This window comes from Numenius arquata, chromosome 16 (assembly GCF_964106895.1).
Source record: "Numenius arquata chromosome 16, bNumArq3.hap1.1, whole genome shotgun sequence".
Taxonomy (NCBI): Eukaryota; Metazoa; Chordata; class Aves; order Charadriiformes; family Scolopacidae; genus Numenius; species Numenius arquata.
This window is the reverse complement of record NC_133591.1, coordinates 11,520,221-11,538,302: the sequence shown is the minus strand read 5'-3', so window position 1 is coordinate 11,538,302 and position 18,082 is coordinate 11,520,221. Positions and strand designations below refer to the sequence as shown.

Here is an 18,082-nt window from a genome sequence, read left to right as displayed (position 1 = left end):
ATATTCATTTTCATGTATTTAACATAAGGTTCAGAATTTATCCTTGAAATATAAAAGAGATGGTTTTAGAGAGCGGTACTAGCTCTCTGACAGGAGTGCTGGTAGAAGAGGTCGTTACTAAACTTTTGGTCTGACGTTTATTAAACTTTTGTAATGTGCCAGCCTGTCCTGTGTGGCATTCTTAGCTACGTGGTGGCACAACATCCTTTGTTCACGCACAGAGTATAAATAACTGTTTTGTAATGACGAGATCTGTGTTTGCTTTCATCTCCGTATTAGATATGCACGATGTCTTCAACTGTTTTTACTCAAAGCACCTGAGAAGAACTGGAATTCAAGATGAGAACCAACAAGGTGTACAAGCTCGTCATACATAAGAAGGGCTTTGGAGGCAGTGGTCAGTATCTCCTGGTTCATAACAGTCCTGGTGCCCAAACCACAACAATAACAGTGAGGCCAGCACTTTCTTACTTAATTGGAAACAATTAACTGATTTATTGATCTCTTTAACAAAACAGTGAAAGTGGAAGCTTGATGTGACAAACAGTAATACCAGCCAGAGTTTGGAAAGCTCTTTTTTAATAGCAAGATACAGCAGAATAAAATTGCATTTGTTAGAACAGAATGAGATTGCACAAATAAAATAAAATAAAATTGCTTTATTCTCCCTCTTCCCCTTTTGTCTGTCACTTTTATTTTACCCCTGTATTCCACTCACTCTTAGTAAGTGGCAAACAAGTTAATGATTTATGACTGCGTGTAGATGTGTTTCAGTGTACTAAGAAAAACGTCATTTATTTGATCCCTACTTCTAGACTTAAAATAGTAGCATGTTAATAAAGCTCACTAAGATTGTATAGTTACCTACTTTCCTGCTGATGTTTGTTATAAGGAAAAATACAGAAGATCCCGGTTGCCTAACTAAAGCACACTCTTTCGCTGAACAAATCTTTTGTGAAAGTTCTGTGATTTGAAGGAAAGTTTTTTGCCCACAAGAGTGGCCAGACTGAAGAGGCTGGGTAGGAGCACTGTCACGTAGTGAATGTAACGCCTTGCTGACATGTTAATCCTGGGCGAGTGTACTGAGTAGGCTGTTGTGTACAAACGTGCAAGCATCTGTGTTTGGTATGTATCTGTTCATGGCAGTTCTCATTTATCTGTGTCTTGTAGATGATGAACTTGTGGTCAATCCTAAAGTATTTCTTCAAATCAAGCTGGGAGATGTTGTGGAGATTGCACATCCCAATGATGAATACAGGTGAACTCTCTTTTTGCTGATGCCAGCCAGGTGTGGTTAGAGCACTGAAAGCCTGTGTTTGTGTGCAGTAGCTTCTAGAGTGAGAGGCTCCGAGACCTGATATAACTTCGCTGCAGGATGCTGCTGTGGTGGGGTTTTTTTTCTGCCTGAAGAAACGTAAAGGATATAACTGTGGCAGGAGCTATTCCTTGAATTTTGTGGAATTTGTTGTGTTTGGTGTTAGTTTGCTGACCTTTCATTGGACTAGTAGCACCTGAATATAGAATCTACAATGTCTTTATTCTCTTCATAGAGCTGCTGTTACCAAATGATTATTCTTTCATCCTCTAGTACATCCTAGGCAAAATTAAAACTTCCTGGCCAGCTGTACAACCATAAACCTTCTTAAACGAAGCTGTTCATCCTGCAGCCTGTACCTGAAAAGTAGGAGTACATTTATATGAGGTTCTGAGAAGTTCCTGCATGACTTACTTTCCCATTTAGAATATCATCTTACCTAAAGAGTACTTTATAATTATAATAGGTATAAGGAGCACGACGGTGACAGGCAGAGAGGGTGATGTAGGGAGCTGTCTAGCTTTAATGTTTCTCCTTAGCTTATCCCATGCTCCATGTTACTAAAGAGTTCTGAGAGAGTGATTTGCCAGAGCAGACTGTTGGTATCTCAGCTTGTCTACCTTTCTTCTTTTTTGCATGCTAGTCCCCTGCTTCTACAAGTGAAGTCACTTAAGGAAGATTTGCAGAAAGGTAAAACCCTAGACTCATAGTAAAATCGTAGGCAAGAATTATGTGATTGGGCTGTACCTGTGATTGACTAATGCACATATTTTAACTTTGTAAGAAAATCAATGCTTAGTCTAGTTAGGAATGGAAGGGTTATAATTTTATCAAACAATGTATGGCCCATTTTAAATCTGCTTGTGCTTCAGTAATGTGGGGTATGTTTTAAACAAAATTAGCTTTTTAGCCTTAACTTTTTGTTTCTGCGTTCTCTGACTGGCTTTATATCTTTTCTTCACGCAGGAATTAATTCAGCCTGAACTGAGTTTATCTTGCCTGCTTTGATTTTAATGACTCTTAAATTGGGCCGTAGCTGACAGAAGCTGTTGTCTTTTGCTGACAAGTGTTTCATGGCCATCTCGCTCTACTGCTTTTGTACTTGTAAACTGCTGGAAGCCGTTGGGGGATGTTCACTTCTCTGTCGTCCTTTCTCTTTTTTGTGGCAGAAACTATAAGTGTGGATCAGACAGTTGCCCAGGTGTTTCGACTGCGGCCATACCAGGATGTCCATGTGAATGTTGTTGACCCAAAGGTGTGTGGCTTCACAACTTTTTTCCACCTGTCCCTTCACTTAGCTCGAATCAGAGCCCCATGAATTTCCATCTACAGTAGGATTGGAAAAAAAAGGTGTTTCTTTTTTATTGAGAGGTATTTAGCCTTCTTCCTAAGAAAGTGAGGCTTGGGCAATTGAACTGTTTGTTTGTTATGTGTCTTTTCTCTCCCCACCATCCCTGCGCTCTTTTTGAAATCTGTGGACCAGCTTGATAGAAATTTAGACATTTCAAATATCTTTAAATTCCAGAAATTCAGGATAACCAGACAGGGTAAAGAGAAACAGTAAGTGGCCTAGTCAAAAGAAGAGCCACGGCATGGATTTGTATTATTTGACACCAGAGAGCCTCGTAAGAGAGGCGTCTCCTGTAAACGTCCCAACTATCAAAAGAACTTCAGTCAGAGCTTACATTCAGCACAAGACAAAAATCTGCAGGAAACGACTTCCTTAATGTCATGAACAATGGAAGTAATTTCTTTTACTTGTGGTTCCAATTTGCACCCAGGTTCAGTCCCTGGGGTTTTTCTGGTCACATTGTGCAGTGTCGTGCAGCTCACAGTAGTTCCAGGTACATGCCCAACTTTAGCAGTTATTCTGATGGGACATCTCTTTCGTCTTGCATCTCTTAGGAGTATTGACTTGATTTAGAATGGCCCTCCCTGTGACATTTGGTTCTTAACAGAACAGATTGAAGGGTGCTACTTAGAAAAAACAAGTAAAACATAAGGACTGTTTTTCTTCTGTTTCTCAGGAGGTGACCTTGGACTTGGTGGAACTGACCTTTAAAGATCAGTACATTGGGCGCGGGGATATGTGGCGACTGAAGAAAAGTTTGGTAAGGCCTCTACTGTCCTTATGTGTAGGGTGGAGGGGATCACATACCTTTTTCCTTGCTTGCTGTAAAAGAAGTGAAGCGTTTTACAAAATACAGAAAACCAAGGTCCAGACCAGCATCAGCAGCTCCTGAGGAAGTTATGCTGTAAGTGGTACATCAGAGCTGGAGAAATGGATGTAAATGTGTTGCAGAAAAAAATAATCCCATCATTTCCTACTCCATTGCAGTAATGTTAATTACTGCCTTGGGCACTGAAAATGTTTTTTCTTATGTTCTGAATTTTCGTGATTTGGTATGTTTGGAAGGAATTGAATCCAAATGTTTTTCAACTAGAAGTATGCTAATGTATCCCCTCTCCAATAGTACCACTCAATAAGCAACTATTAGAAGAGTTTGTTTCTGCATCCCTGAAGTGCAGTCTTTGGCTCTTTTAAGCACAGTGAATTGGACAAATGAAGCCAATAAAAGCTCATATGTGTTAAATATTTTCTGTTGTCTGTTGCAGAGGTTCTCTAGGCTGAGATATTAGTAGTAAATATGCTCAGTGCTTTTTGTGATTTTATGGCAGAAGTCAGGTGCTTGAGCATGAATGTTTTTCTTTTTGTAAATTGGTCTGCTCGGTCTAAGCCTGCTGTTCTTTAACACCTGTAACTATTCTTTCGTAGGTCAGCACATGTGCATACGTCACCCAAAAAGTTGAATTTGCGGGTATCAGGTCAGTTCCTCCCCTGAGGGTTTACTGGTACTTATGACTTTAGCGAGTCCAGAGAATCTGATCTTATCTGAAAAATCCTTGACACTTGTAAAGATTCTGTCTGCACCACGGGGTAGAGGAAGGCTTATATCCAATTTGGAGTGGAAGGAACTAATAGTAGGACACCCAGCCACACTTGTTGCCTCAGATGAATGCCAAATAATTTTCTTCTTAGCTCCTATAATATTTTCCCCCCTTCACAAGATGCATTAACAGTTCAGATGAGGGTTACTTCAGTTGCTGCTGAGGTGACAAAGGGGAAAGGAAATGGGCAGATACAGAGGGAAACAGCTGTTTGATATCTTTTGGATTAAAATCAGTCTTCTGGTTTTAACTAAATAAACTTCTACTCTGTCTTCAAGTCATCCTTGAATGCAGATTTTAGGACATCCCTTGTTTGCTGAAATACTGCTTCTCTAATCTTCATATTCCCTCTGGTTAGCAAATATTCTGCACTCCTTTTCTTCCAGGGCGCAGGCAGGTGAACTGTGGGTAAAGAGCGAGAAAGTCACTTGTGGATACATCAGTGAGGACACCCGGGTAAGAATTCAGGGAGCAGGGAAGAGGAAGTTTCTCCCTTCCTGTACTTGCCAGGTTTCTTGCAGTTCTGTCTTGCTTGCAGATTTGTGTGGATCATTTGAATTGGCTGTATTGTAAGGTGAAGAATGGAAATAAATTCAGGAGGATGAATGATTAGTAAACTTCAACTCTTCTGTGCTGGCAGCACTAGGAATTACTCGGGCTGTGGAAAATCCGACTCGTTAGAGGGGAAATTCCCTATGATGCAGTGGGCACAGTCATATAAGTTGTTCTGTAGTCAACTTCTGCATTTGGCCCTTTTAGTGAATATATCTTGTTTTAAATAAGGTATTTCATTCCTTTGCAGGTGGTCTTCCGCTCTACTTCTGCCATGGTTTATATTTTTATCCAGATGAGCTGTGAAATGTGGGATTTTGATATTTACGGTATGTAGGTAACTGACCTGCCTGATTGTGAATGTGGATGGCAGCAGCTATCCTTTCTGCCACTCCTAGAAAAATAAAATATCCTGCCTTTGGCCTAGGCAGCGCTCTGAGGTGCACTGTGGTGCCTCCTTACTTGCCGTGTCATGCTTTTCTGTCTCCTGGGTATTCCATAATTTTACTTTCTCTGCTGTTGGGCCTGGGTGCCATTATCTCAATGATGAAATCAAGCAGCCCAACTGACTGTGAACCTTGGAAGGGTTTTCTGTGGATATAAAGGTGTTTGGTGATGAGGGTGGGCATAACCCTGTGTGAATCCTGAAACCAGAAATGGATGGAAGTCCTGTGCAAAGAGGACCTTGGTGTTTTAGATTTCTCTTGACTTCGGCTTAGCGAGGAAGCAATAACCCCGCCTTCGCCCAGGTAGAGTCAGCTGGAAGTGTTACAACTTTAGGCATTAAGAATGAGTCACTTATCTGTGACTCATTATCTGTGTCATTGTCCTGGTTTTTTGTGGCTTAATTTTTTAGCAAACCTCTTACCACTTCCTTTGACCATGTGTTTAGGCATATGTAACTGGGCAACTATTCAAAACTGAGCAGGGGATCAGTTGTGCATACTATGCCTAAAAGATAGTACAGATGCTTTCCCAGCATGCTGCGAATGTGTTGGAAAAATGAATTTAAAGGTCAGAATCCTTTTGACAGTAAGAGCCTTGTTTACATCCTCTGAAACATAGTCATGCTTTTCAGTCTTTTTATCATCTATGCTTTAGTGATATTAGCATTCATTATGCACACAGCTGCTCTGATTCTAATAAAAACAGTTGTCCTAGAATGTCAGGGTTAAATATACACCATAGTTGAAGTAACTGCTGTTATTTCATGCTTTGGAGATGTTTACTTTGCAGGGGACCTATACTTTGAGAAAGCTGTGAACGGTTTCCTTGCTGACCTCTTCACAAAATGGAAGGTAAGTAGCTCCTTGAGTTCATCTTGCTCTGAAAGAACAAGACAATGCCATCTTAATGATGCACAAGTCTGTTTTACACAATTTTATTTGTTCCAGAACTCAGTTCAGAATATTTCCCTGGCACAGCATGTTATCTGTTTACTGCTGCAGTCTTTTAGCATGAGGGGTTCCCGGTTGTGCTATGTGGGCTGCTGATGATGTGCAAACTTCTTCAAAGTAAGCTGCTTCAGAAACAAAGCCTCACCCTCTCTTAAGGCTGAGCAGCCCAGGGCTGTCTCCTCTCTCAGTGCGTGGTCTGGCTGAGACGCAGGTACAACTGCTGGTAGCAGTCCTGCAGCAGACTCCCACTGCCTTGAGAGAACCGTATCAGTACTCAAAAGAGGGCATATATAAAATCTGCAACTTAAATTGAAAGAATAAGTAGACAAGGCAAAAGAATCTGAATTCCTAAATGTATAATGTCTATGTATGTATGACAGCTCGTGATAATCCTGAATGTCAAGGAGAGCAGGAGCGTGCCCAACAGATTTGTCTCGTTTTCATTGTGCTTTTGTCCATTGGAGAGTTACTAAAAGCCTGTAAGATGCCTGTTTTGTTTAGTACTGTTATACCATCTTGGGCCTGAGCAATGCTGGGGCTCACAGGGCTTTTTTAAGCTTTTCCTTTCGAGGCAATGGCCAGTGTGTCCTTTACAGCTTAATTCCATGGCATGCATTAGCACCACTGTAACTGTTCAGTGAAGTTTTCATTTTTTATTTCTCTGGAATTGTTAGGGGTATCTCTCTAAACAGTAACAAATACGAATATGAAATTGCAGTGAGTATATATAAAGAAATTGAGTCAACCATCTTTGTTTTTTAAACAAAACTCTTGTATCTTGGCAAGTGTAGAGAGCAGTTTCTTTAGAGACGGGTGGAGAGTGCTCTTGTTAAATGTGATACAGCCTAGAGGCACAGAATCTACTGGACAGACCATTGTGTTAATTCATAGGGGCATATGCAGATATATTAATGCAGCAGTCTGCCTTTTTCCAGTTACCTTTGTCAGGGGAAAGAGGGTGTTGTGTTGCTATATGAGTATATACAGTTTTCTACTGAATGTGACCCCGAAGGTTTTCTTTTTTCATCTGTTCCTCCTGGACAGGAGAAGAATTGCAGCCATGAAGTGACAGTGGTTCTATTTTCTAGAACATTTTATGAAGCAAAATCTATAGGTATGTAAATTCTGTATTTTCATGTTTCTATTTTTAAACGTATCTCCTTCTCTCTTGAAAGTTGGTCACAGGCTGCCAATGACTTTTTCCCCTATTTTTTATGCCCGTGTCCAATGTATTCCCTGTCAAGCACAGCCGATACACAGCCATTCTTGTGAAAGTACTGCAGTGAAACCCTTACATAGAAGAATAAGTTTTCACTGAATTTCACTGAATTTTTGGAGTTGCAAGGGACCATAAAGATCATCTAGTCCAACTCCCCTGCTGAAGCAGGATTGCCCAGAGCATGTCAGAGCATGTTACTCAGGACTGCATCCAGGCGGGTCTTGAAAATCTCCAAAGAAGGGGACTCCACAGCCTCCCTGGGCAGCCTGTTCCAGTGCTCTGTCACCCTCACCGTAAAGAAGTTTTTTCTCATATTTGAGTGGAACCTCCTATTTTCCTCATCTTACTCAACCTGTCATATTGTTTTAAAAGCAATTTTAATATTGTGTAGGAGATCTGATATTTCTCAACGTTTAGGTTTTTTTCTAATGGAAGTAACAGCTCCTTACTAGAAAAGATGAGTCATTTCTATACCAAAGCATAGGATAATATCTGCTTTTGCTTCTCTTTCAGATGAGTTTCCTGAAACGCATCGTGCATCAATTCGGCAGGATCATGAGGGAAGATTTTATGAAGATTTTTACAAGTATGTCTTCCTCCCAGTTCTCTTACCTCTTGTCCCACAGTGTATGTGCAATTCGTGTGGAGAATATTGTGTTATTAACTGTAGGACCTTGCAAGGAATTAAGATAGTGAAAGACATCGATGTCTGAAACTGGCAGCAGATTGATGAGTAGTCCCCATTCCATCTGTGAGTGCACACCTGTATAAGGCAGTCTTCCATGTGCATGTAAATAATGTGTTGTCTGTGCTGTATTGGAATTGCCAATAAACTTCAAAGTTCTGTAGTGCTGGGAGTAGTTTTTGGGTAAGGCTTGGCTATTTTTCAGATCTTTACATTCTTGAGTAGTTGAAGAACAGATGGTGCCGTTGCTGAAACCACAGGTGTTCCCAGTTAGGTACTGGAGCTCTTTGGCTGGTGGTCACAACAGATGCGGCTGTCAAAGCTGTCCTTTGATTGTGAACTTGGACTTGTTAATAATCTTACTGCTTTGCAGAACAGTAATGCTATTTGACATGTAGTGTTGATCACCCATTTAGAAGTGAGAGGTTATTCTGGCTGGGGATGTGCCCGCTTTGTGTGTGCATCTACACCTTTGTGATTGCTGCACGTATGCAGTAGTTCTAACGTGCTGCCCAGCAGAAGGAAGAAAGACTCGCCTTTTTCTATAGTTTGTTCATCCCTTCTCACTTCCTCTTCAGAGCTTCCTTTCATGATCTTCATTAAGTTGTGCTCTTTCTAGGGTTGTAGTTCAGAATGAGAGACGAGAAGAGTGGACTTCGTTGCTTGTGACCATTAAAAAGCTTTTCATCCAGTATCCTGTGTTGGTACGACTAGAGCAAGCAGGTACGAGAATCCTCCTTTCCCATGCTTTTACCCTTTTCTTTCTCTCTTTTTTTTTTTTTTTTTTTTAATTTAAATTTTTTAAAGTTGTCTGTAAACTCTCTGCTTTCAGTTGGAGTCTGGCATTGTACTACTTAGTGCTCCCCTGGCTGGGTTATTTTGCTTGCATCTTTTTGTGATATATACCAGTGCCAATTCTGCCTGTAATTTCTTGGAGTGATGGGATTTAGTACAAATGCAGTTTTATGTTGTTGTCTGTTTTGTGGTTGTTTTTTGTTCTCTTTTTTTTGGTAAAAAGCTAGATTATACAGAGATGATATTTTCCTTCATTTTTTCATCTGAACACTTCTCCAGAGGGCTTTCCTCCAGGTTACAATTCTACCTCGGCACAAGGGAACTACCTGGAGGCCATAAATCTTTCATTCAATGGTAAGTTATCAACAATGGATAAAAATATACAGGGGAGGAATCACTAAAGCAAATGCCAATAAATGGGTGTGGGCTTCTGATGCCTGTTCCTTAAGGGTCCCATCTTTTCTTCTCTTCTGCCCTAACTCCTCTCTCTCCTGTAGTTTCATTAACATTTATTGGTTGGACAAGGCTGTATACAGACCTGCTCACGCTTGCATGTGCTTTGTGGAAACTTGTTCGATACCACTGTTAATAGAGAGTCACCTCTCTTGCTCTGAAAAAAACCCCACCCAAGACATCTAGCATCTTTTTTCCTTTAATATGTTCCCTAATTCTTTCTTCTAGTGTTCGACAAGCATTACATAAACCGGAACTTTGATCGGACTGGCCAGATGTCTGTGGTTATCACACCCGGTGTGGGTGTATTTGAAGTTGATCGACTCCTTATGATTCTAACCAAACAGCGGATGATAGACAATGGTAAATAACTAATGATACTGTGCAGTCTTTATGAAGGCAAACAGATATATTTGGGAAAGCTCTGGCCTTTTTTTGCGATGAAAAAGTATCTATAGTAACTTGTGTACTCTGGAAAGAGGAGTCACAGCTGGAAGACTTGTGTCTGCACTTTGTATTTGAAATGGGCAGATATTCGGAGAATTTACAGGCATTTATTTTCTTTTGTTTGTGATAGAGAACTTCATCTGTCCATACAGACCTTTCCTTTAAAGGATAATCTTCGATGACTTGCATTAGTTTAGAAGAAACGTTGCTTATATCCCCAGTGGCACTGTTGGTTTGTAACCATACCACAGGACTGTTAACTACCGTTTTCAGTGTAATTACATCTTAAAAACTGATATGAATAGAAATTGGGCCTTCAGCTCAAACTGATGATTTGTTTTGGCTTAGCGTATCAGTCCTGCTTGGTAGCTAGCTGAACTCTGATGTTCTTTGTTTACAGGGATAGGTGTGGACTTGGTGTGCATGGGAGAGCAGCCACTGCATGCTGTACCACTCTTTAAGGTAACGCATGCTGCTTCTCCGTTCTCTCTGCTCCTGCTAGCAATGTTACTCATTCTGTGAGTAGCTAGACGTGACTAGTTGCTGTGCTTCTGAATTACAGCTCCATAATCGCTGTGGACCTGGCGACTCCAGACTGGGTGATGACTACAATATTCCACACTGGATAAACCATAGGTAGGTGAATTCTGTCAGCCTTTGCTGAACACTTCTGTTTTGTTTTCCTCTTTATAACCCATTGAATTATATTTCTTCTTTCAATGAGATGAAGGAAGATGTCTGTTTATCAGAGATGATGGGCAATATGCAGAGGAAATGGTCTTGATCTTAAGCTCCTTCTAGCTAACTTAGTTGTAGCCTTTAGCTGTGCTTGAAGGAAGTCAGGAAGCTAAACAAAAAATGCAGTTGCTTCAACAAGATTGGTTAGTGAAAACAAATACATCCCAGATGAACAGTTACAAGTAGAGAAAATGTGGATAATATGGATAAATGTTGAAACAGTTGCAGGAACCACTGCTAACGTTGCTTGATTTCAAGACATAGTAGGTTTCCTTTCTGCTTTCTGTTAAACATTCTGTGCCATGATGCTCTCTTCTTTCCTTACACATAGAGATCAGGGCTCAGGATGAAAACTACCTCCTCGGTCCTTGTTCTGCTATAGGATTATTTTTTTCCCTCTCTTTTAATACCTCATTTTATCTGTATGCATTAATTGACCGTACTGAACATTTACCATTCATGAGTTGCTTATACCCAGTGTTTTTGAGTGGTTGGGAGGGATCTGATTTTTGCCATAAAATAAAAAGGTGTTTGAAGGCTTGTTATAAGCCTAAGGCAGGATTTAAAAGATTCAGATGACAATGAACAGATCTTAATGAATAAATAATTTTAAATGGGAGGAGGTCTGTAGTTTTCAAGCAGCTGATGTGAGTCATTACTATCATGTAAATTAGGGAGAGAGTCATGTAAATGGCACAGTACTGTATAGACAGTGAAAGTGGATAGTTTTCTGTAGAGAGAGGAAGTGAACTGGGGAGTGCAGCTGTAAGCATACTAAGAAGAGGTCTAGACTGAAGCGATATGGGAATCAAAGGCTGGTGTTTAAGGAAAGAGTAGCTTCTCTCAAGTTAACCATTTGTCAGTGTTATCCATGTGTTTTCTTATGCAAAGAAAGGTATCCCCTTTTCTCTCTCTAATAGCTCCCTCAAATTCACCGTCTGTTTGCTGTGTAGGTAACTAACCGTCTTCCATGGTAAACAGCCACTCTGTTTTTCCTTTCAGTTTCTACACATCCAAAAGCCAGCTCCTGTGTAACAGCTTCACTCCACGGATCAAGCTGGCAGGAAGGAAGGTAGGTATCTTTGTGATTTATCTTTTTTTCTTCCTGGCTTGTCAGGTACCTTTTCTCAGCCAAGCATGAGAATCTTTCTAGCAGGTATTCCAGCAGCTGTAACTAAGTTTCTGTGTTAAAAGACAGTGAAAGCAAAGCTGTAGTGATTGTTGTAGGGTTTGTGAAAGAGGGACTAGTTTATAGGTCTTTCCTTTCTAGGATGAAACTGAGTGAGAAATGTTTTAGCCACCATAAAAATTACAGTCTTGTTCTGTAATGAAGAACTTGGTGGAGAGGAAGAAAGGTGTTGACAAAGATGTGTTTTTTACACAGGTTTGTGACCAAGTATCAGTATTTAATACTTCTGAAGTGGTCTGGCTGCCTCACTGAGTCAGCAGGATAAACTTCAAGTGTGATGCTTGATCACATCGGGGGGTATTTTCTTAGAACATGCTGACTGTCTCCCTTCTCTCTGTCTTTTCTCTTGCGCTTTTTTTTTTCTTTTTTTTTTTTTTTAACGTCACATCACACTTCCTTTGTTGGACCCTCCAGCCACTGACTGAGAAAGCAAAAAATAACCGAGATGCCTGTGAGTAATTCTGTTCTGGAATGATCTATCCCGCTGACTCCCAAACTGAAAAACAGTGGTAGGAAGACAATGACGCTTCAGCAAAAACACTACTGATGAGATGTGGGAAGGGACAATTGTTGCAGAAAACTATCAAACCCACGTAGTCATTATCCAGGATTTTAATGTGCATATATCAATTGCCTTCTTGGCAAATAACTAATGTGAGGGGCGAGTTTCTGTCCTGGCTGCTTGTCAGCTGGTGAGAGGAATAGATTGTGTCAGGCTGCTGGGGTAGCAGTAACGTTTGTGGGAGAAGGACAAGAGGGCATTCACTGGCTTGGGATGTTGTCAGTGCTGTGGCCACAGAATTACAGCGGGAGAAGCCTGCATTCTTCTGATACCACCTTGTTTCAGGTAGCTGTACATCTTAAAGTGAGCCTGTCCATTCTTTCACACATGCTTTAAAATGTGCAATTCCCTTGCGAGGGAACTTGAGGCCTCTGTTCATACAAGGATTGATTTGTCGATTATTAATTTAATGACTTGGATATATGGGGGAAAGGTATTAGGGCATCAGCTACCTTGAGTCAGAGACACCAACTTTGATAATTGAGCTGCTCCAGCTGTTCTGCTGATGAGACTTCTGTATGTGATTTCTTTTGGAATAGATACTTTTCTTAGTGATGAGAGGTGGATACTTCTAACTTGCAGAGCTTGAACATTCTTGAACGAGATTCCAGTGCTCTCTGATTTTTATTTCAGCATTAGGGGCTCCAAAAGATGCTGAGAATGCCCTCCCTATCCAGGTGGATTATGATGGCTATGATGCCCAGGTGTTCAGACTGCCAGGCCCATCCAGAGCCCAGCGCTGTACCACTTTCAGGTAAGAGACTTGTGAGTGTATTAGTTCTAGAGGAGCCATGTTATGGTGTATTTCCTGATGCATAAAATGCTTTGAGAAATATAAAGAGAATTAAACTCCATGTGTTTACAGTTGAACAAAAAGCCTTATCTGTAGATAGTACTTATGGCGGGTTGTCTGGTATTTTACTTCTAAGATAGCATGTGGGATCTAGAAAAAGGCATAAGTAGGCTTTTTCCCCTACATCTTTAATTTTGTCTGAAGTAGAATGAAGCTAGTCTCCCTTGCTAAGTTCCCAGCAGGTTTTGCAAGCTGGGTGAGAAAGTACTTGCACAATAGACTTGCACAGAGTTGTAGAAATAGCATTAGTTTAATGTGATGCTTGGTAACTGGTACTGAACCAAAGTGGTGGGGAATCTTCCCTGAAAATGATGCCTTTCTGAATGAGAGAAGAAACAGAGAAGCTGAGTGCAGGTTCTCAAATATTCCATGGCCTTTCCTCAGAGAAGAAAGACTAATTATCCTCCAGTCCTGGCCAAATTCATTGAACAACCTATAACTTCTAGTACTTTTTCAGGGACAGGGGTTTGATGAACTTAAAGTATTTTTTTGCTTTCCTTCTTTCAGTAGCATTGCCTAAATCCAAGGAAGCTGTGCATGTGCACTCACTTGTCAATATGAGAAGCTTGGAGAAATCCATGCTGGAAGATGCCAGTCCAGTTTAATGTAGTTAATAATTCCAAGTAGTTTCCCTATACCTATGTGTTGCTGGCACTGTAGGCTCAGGTATCTTCTAGACCACATCTATATTACCAGCTTGGTGTGGTGTCTGTAGAACTGCATAAAGAGTCGAGCATGCTCTTTTCACAGCTATTGTAATAGAAGCATTTTAGTGTTCTGTTCTTCCATTGTATCATGCACAAAAATATATAGTACCCACATAGTCAAAAAAATAGTGATAGCTTCCTTGTAGTCATCTTCTTGAGTTCACCTATTGAGTATTGAGTCTCTTACATGACTTGGGCCTGTTCAAGCCCCTTGATAACTCAGGAATTAATCTCTTTTTCATATCACTGGACATATCTGTTTTCAGCAGGTCTGTGAGGGAGAGAGAAAGTCGTACCAGGAAGAGCTCTAGTTCCTATGACGTCTCGTGCAGCCCTTCTCTGCAGAGCCGCACGCTGCCCCCAGAGGAGGTGAGGAGCCAGGCTTCTGATGACAGCTCACTGGGCAAGATCTCCAACATCCTCATGATCCCACGGCCACACCTGCACCAGTGTGAAGTCAGCAGCTCTTTGGGCTATACCAGCACCAGAGGTCAGCCTGAGGCAGATGGGAAAGTACCTTGGGTGGGGAGAGGGGAGAAAGGAGATGGAAGTTTGTGTTGGCCACTGCCAGCCCAGCAGAGGGGAGATGGTACTTATATTAGCATTCATGGGACACCTTCTCTGCAGCTGCAGCTATGGCTGGCTGTGCGTTCTCCCTTTGTTCTCCGTGTCCAATTCCATTGCTTTTTTTACTGGCCTGTCCTAAATAGAAGTGTCCTGACACTAATTTGCTCTTTTCCCTTGTCTATTGCCTTCTTTAATATTTGACTATCCTCCTGCGCCTGCCTGCAAATGTGGACACATACAAGTAATGTTCTATTATCCAGGTCACCTATAATCTGCCAAATGAGAACTGGCCTTAGTAGTGAGCCCTGGGGGACCCTGCTTATAACTTCTCTCTGTGGGGATTTGTTGTCATTAAGAGTCACTTTCTGGATCTTTCCTTTTGACACCGTACTGCTGAGCTGTCTTGGTGTGTTAGCAGTGCTCATAGTCTCCTTTTTTCCCATCCAGTTTAATTTTGTTCTCAGACAGTATGCAGTATCTTCCCCAACCCCAGCTCATTTCTAGGTAAATTGCATTCCTTCTGCAGTTTATTGATCTTCTGTAAAAATCTATCCCTGAAGACTTTTTATGTGGTTTGGTTTTTTTTCATGTCATGCTGTATGACATCTGATACCATATCTATCCTGTTACAGGAACTGGATTTACTGATGTGAAATTGCTGTCACACATCACACTTACCTTTCACGTTTTCCCCTGTCATCAGTTAATACACACTTTTTTGTATTTCTGTAACTCCTTTAGTTTGAAGGGTAGTCTTGTGACCCAGCTGAAGGTGTGTGACTGGATGGGGATATGTGTGGAATAGGACTGGCGGGAGGGAAGAGTGAGAGTAATTGAGGTTTTTCACATGTTCTAGTTGGCAGTATAGAGTGGTAAAGGAGACCCTTCCTTCTCTTTGGGATTTCCATTTTTTTCAACAGAGTAATTGCTACTTAGTCATCTGATTTATTTCTCTCTTCTATTTCTAAATGACTGCACTTCTCTTCTACACTGAAGACTAATGACTAACTGCCAGCTGAGATCGTGTCCATGTCTTCTTGAAGTAATCCCTTATTTCAGTGGTCAAATCTGTTACAAAAAAAGGCATATGTTGCTCAGTTGTAGCTTCTGCTATGCCTTAGGTACTCATCGTGAAGCTTCTGGTGTGTCAGTCGTGATTTCTCAGGAATTCTCAAAGCTCTGAGTAATTCTTCATAGTTGACTAAGCAGGTGGTTTCTTTATGGCTTCATTAGTATAAAGTGACAGAGCATACAGCAATGCTGGAATGGCAGGTGAAATAATATTCTTTCTTGTCTGGATTCTTGTTTACGTTGTAACTTGCAGACTGTATTGAAATTCCTTTTGGCTTCTCTCCCTGCCTACTCCTCAGGTCTCCTTATTCCCACTTACCCTGGGAATCCTTATATCCCAAAGCAATTAATTCTCTTCTGCTTGGCTTCTGCGTGATCTCACACTGACCTTAAGTTGTGTTTTCTAGATGTCCTTGAGAACATGCTGGAGTCTCAGCAGCGTGACTCCAGTGCCCCTGGGAGGTTCCACGTTGGCAGTGCCGAGTCCATGCTGCACATTCGGCCCGGGGGATACACACCCCAGCGAGCACTGATAAACCCCTTTGCCCCGTCCCGCATGCCCATGAAACTCACATCTAATCGGAGGCGCTGGATGCACACTTTTCCCGTGGGTAAGTCTGTTTCATACCATATTAGATTGCTGTTGCTTTTTCTTTGTCCGAGCACTAACACAAGAGAACCAACCTGAGCTCTGGTGTCTTGAAGTCTCTGCGCTGTAGCAAAGGCTGAACTGTTCAGCCTTGATAAATCAGAGATCCTCTTTTTGACAATGTCACCATCTGTTGGCAAACTTGAAGCGTATCAAGTACTGTGGAACAATCTTACAGTAGGTGGAGGCCATTGAAGTGAATCATAACTAATTTTGGTTGACTTTCAGATGCTGAATTGTTCTCACGTTTGTTCAGCACCTTGTAAGTAGCCCCTCCAAAATGTTTAAAAGAATATTCTGCTTCGCTGACTTCAGAGAAGATGCCAGAGGTTCAAGTATTTGAAGATTTTGTAAACATGCTTTCTTAATTTCCACTAGTTAGCATTGCCTGTGGTGTTGACAAAAAGGAGGGTACAAGCAGCTGAGGAATCAATGCAGATGTGGTGATTAATGATCAAACTGTAACTGTGTAGGTCCATCAGGAGAAGCGATCCAGATCCATCATCAAACCCGTCAGAATATGGCAGAAATGCAGGGCAATGGGCAGCAGGATATGACACATTCCTCTGCTGAGCTGCTGGAGCTGGCTTACCACGAGGCAACTGGCAGGTGAGGTTCTTAGGATGAATCTGTGCAGACTTTGCATGAACATCCCTTTTCCTGAAGATTTGATATATGTTACAGTAAGACAGTTATTAAACTTCAAGATCACAACCTATACTATGTTGTGTCAGTGCCATGTATGCACTATATACTTTTATTAGGAGATATAAAGAACTTTTGGCAAGGCTGGAGATGGTTTACCTCCCCTAATTTGGGGGAGAGTTTGCGGTGCACGAGTGATACACTGCATCATTCACGGAGTTGTTCAAATTTGCCTTCTAAAAGCCCATGTCTTTAATTCTTGACTTCTTATCCCAGTAGCTGTGACCTTCATCCCAGAATAGGACACTTTTTAGCACAGAGTGTGGCTTTTCCTTACGGTAACTGTTGAGGTATTCAGTGCTATCCGTTCAGTACAGCCATCCTAAACATCAGGGACGGATTGCAAGTGAAAGTACCTGTGTTCATAAAGTAGTTTTCTTTTAAAAAAACCAAGCTTTGGTCAGTGTTGGAAGTTTATATAAATTGCTGGCTCTGAGAAGTGAAAAAGATCCCAGTGCTACTTGATGTGGCATAGTTGTGGGGAGGCTGTTTTTGCAGTAAGAGAAATGAGATTGTTCACCTCAACCAATCTCTTTCTGTGTTGCATAGTTTTCATATGACATCAACCTCACCAACTTTGTTCTCTAGTTCTACTTTTAAAAAAAATCACTGCCTTTTTATTACTTCATAAGTACATCCTAGTGTGTTAAAGTATCTTGTCATTAACGTCAATCTCTTGTGTCATATTCTTGATAATTCTCTCTCTTGATGTCTTTGTGGTCTCTGTGGATGACGTACTCATCCAAAGCAATGTATTTGGTCTGGAATATTGGTTTTATAGTCCATGAAATCAGATCTGTAAATAACTAGCTGAGTTTTATTTCTCTGCTGGGAGGTATATGGGTAGCTGGTTGTCTGCTGTCCTGCGAAGATAGCGCATCTGTTATTGCTAGGGGCAAAGAACAAACAGTATGGACAGATATGGAATATTGTTGCAGCCTTCTCTGTGCCGCTTTTGTGCCTGTTCCCATCGCATTAAGAGCACGGTTTCGCCGCTGGCTCAGCTGAGACGGCAGGCTGGTGACTTATTTGTTACATCAACTCTTGTTAAATGCAAGGAATGACATGAGTGAGGAAGACTTGTATAATAGAGGCTATTTTGTTTTTCTCCAGACATGTCAGCTCTCGGCACCCAGGTGACAGTGCCTCTTTCCTGAGCTTCAGCGGGACAGAAGAGTACTCTAATGGTCTGGCCGGCAGCAACGGTGCAGGTAACAAAGCTGTGGTGG

The 18,082-nt window shown here is 41.3% G+C and overlaps 1 protein-coding gene across 7 annotated transcripts in view; it reads left to right on the top strand.

The window, feature by feature from the left end:
• Positions 1-339: 339 nt before the first annotated feature.
• DEPDC5 (DEP domain containing 5, GATOR1 subcomplex subunit) overlaps positions 340-18,082 on the top strand; it is a 45,471-nt gene continuing 27,728 nt past the window's right edge. For 4 of the 7 annotated variants that reach the window (XM_074159823.1, XM_074159820.1, XM_074159821.1 and 1 more), the window contains exons 1-23: positions 340-397; positions 1,171-1,258; positions 1,959-2,005; positions 2,485-2,570; positions 3,343-3,426; positions 4,092-4,141; positions 4,651-4,720; positions 5,067-5,145; positions 6,053-6,114; positions 7,258-7,327; positions 7,946-8,018; positions 8,737-8,840; positions 9,192-9,266; positions 9,594-9,728; positions 10,213-10,274; positions 10,375-10,448; positions 11,553-11,622; positions 12,154-12,190; positions 12,935-13,055; positions 14,131-14,351; positions 15,907-16,110; positions 16,622-16,757; positions 17,967-18,064. In XM_074159823.1, the coding sequence (XP_074015924.1) occupies positions 340-397; positions 1,171-1,258; positions 1,959-2,005; positions 2,485-2,570; positions 3,343-3,426; positions 4,092-4,141; positions 4,651-4,720; positions 5,067-5,145; positions 6,053-6,114; positions 7,258-7,327; positions 7,946-8,018; positions 8,737-8,840; positions 9,192-9,266; positions 9,594-9,728; positions 10,213-10,274; positions 10,375-10,448; positions 11,553-11,622; positions 12,154-12,190; positions 12,935-13,055; positions 14,131-14,351; positions 15,907-16,110; positions 16,622-16,757; positions 17,967-18,064 (2,104 nt within the window). The remainder of the gene's footprint in view (positions 398-1,170; positions 1,259-1,958; positions 2,006-2,484; positions 2,571-3,342; positions 3,427-4,091; positions 4,142-4,650; positions 4,721-5,066; positions 5,146-6,052; positions 6,115-7,257; positions 7,328-7,945; positions 8,019-8,736; positions 8,841-9,191; positions 9,267-9,593; positions 9,729-10,212; positions 10,275-10,374; positions 10,449-11,552; positions 11,623-12,153; positions 12,191-12,934; positions 13,056-14,130; positions 14,352-15,906; positions 16,111-16,621; positions 16,758-17,966; positions 18,065-18,082) is intronic. The other 3 variants (XM_074159825.1, XM_074159824.1, XM_074159822.1) reach the window with 2 other exon arrangements.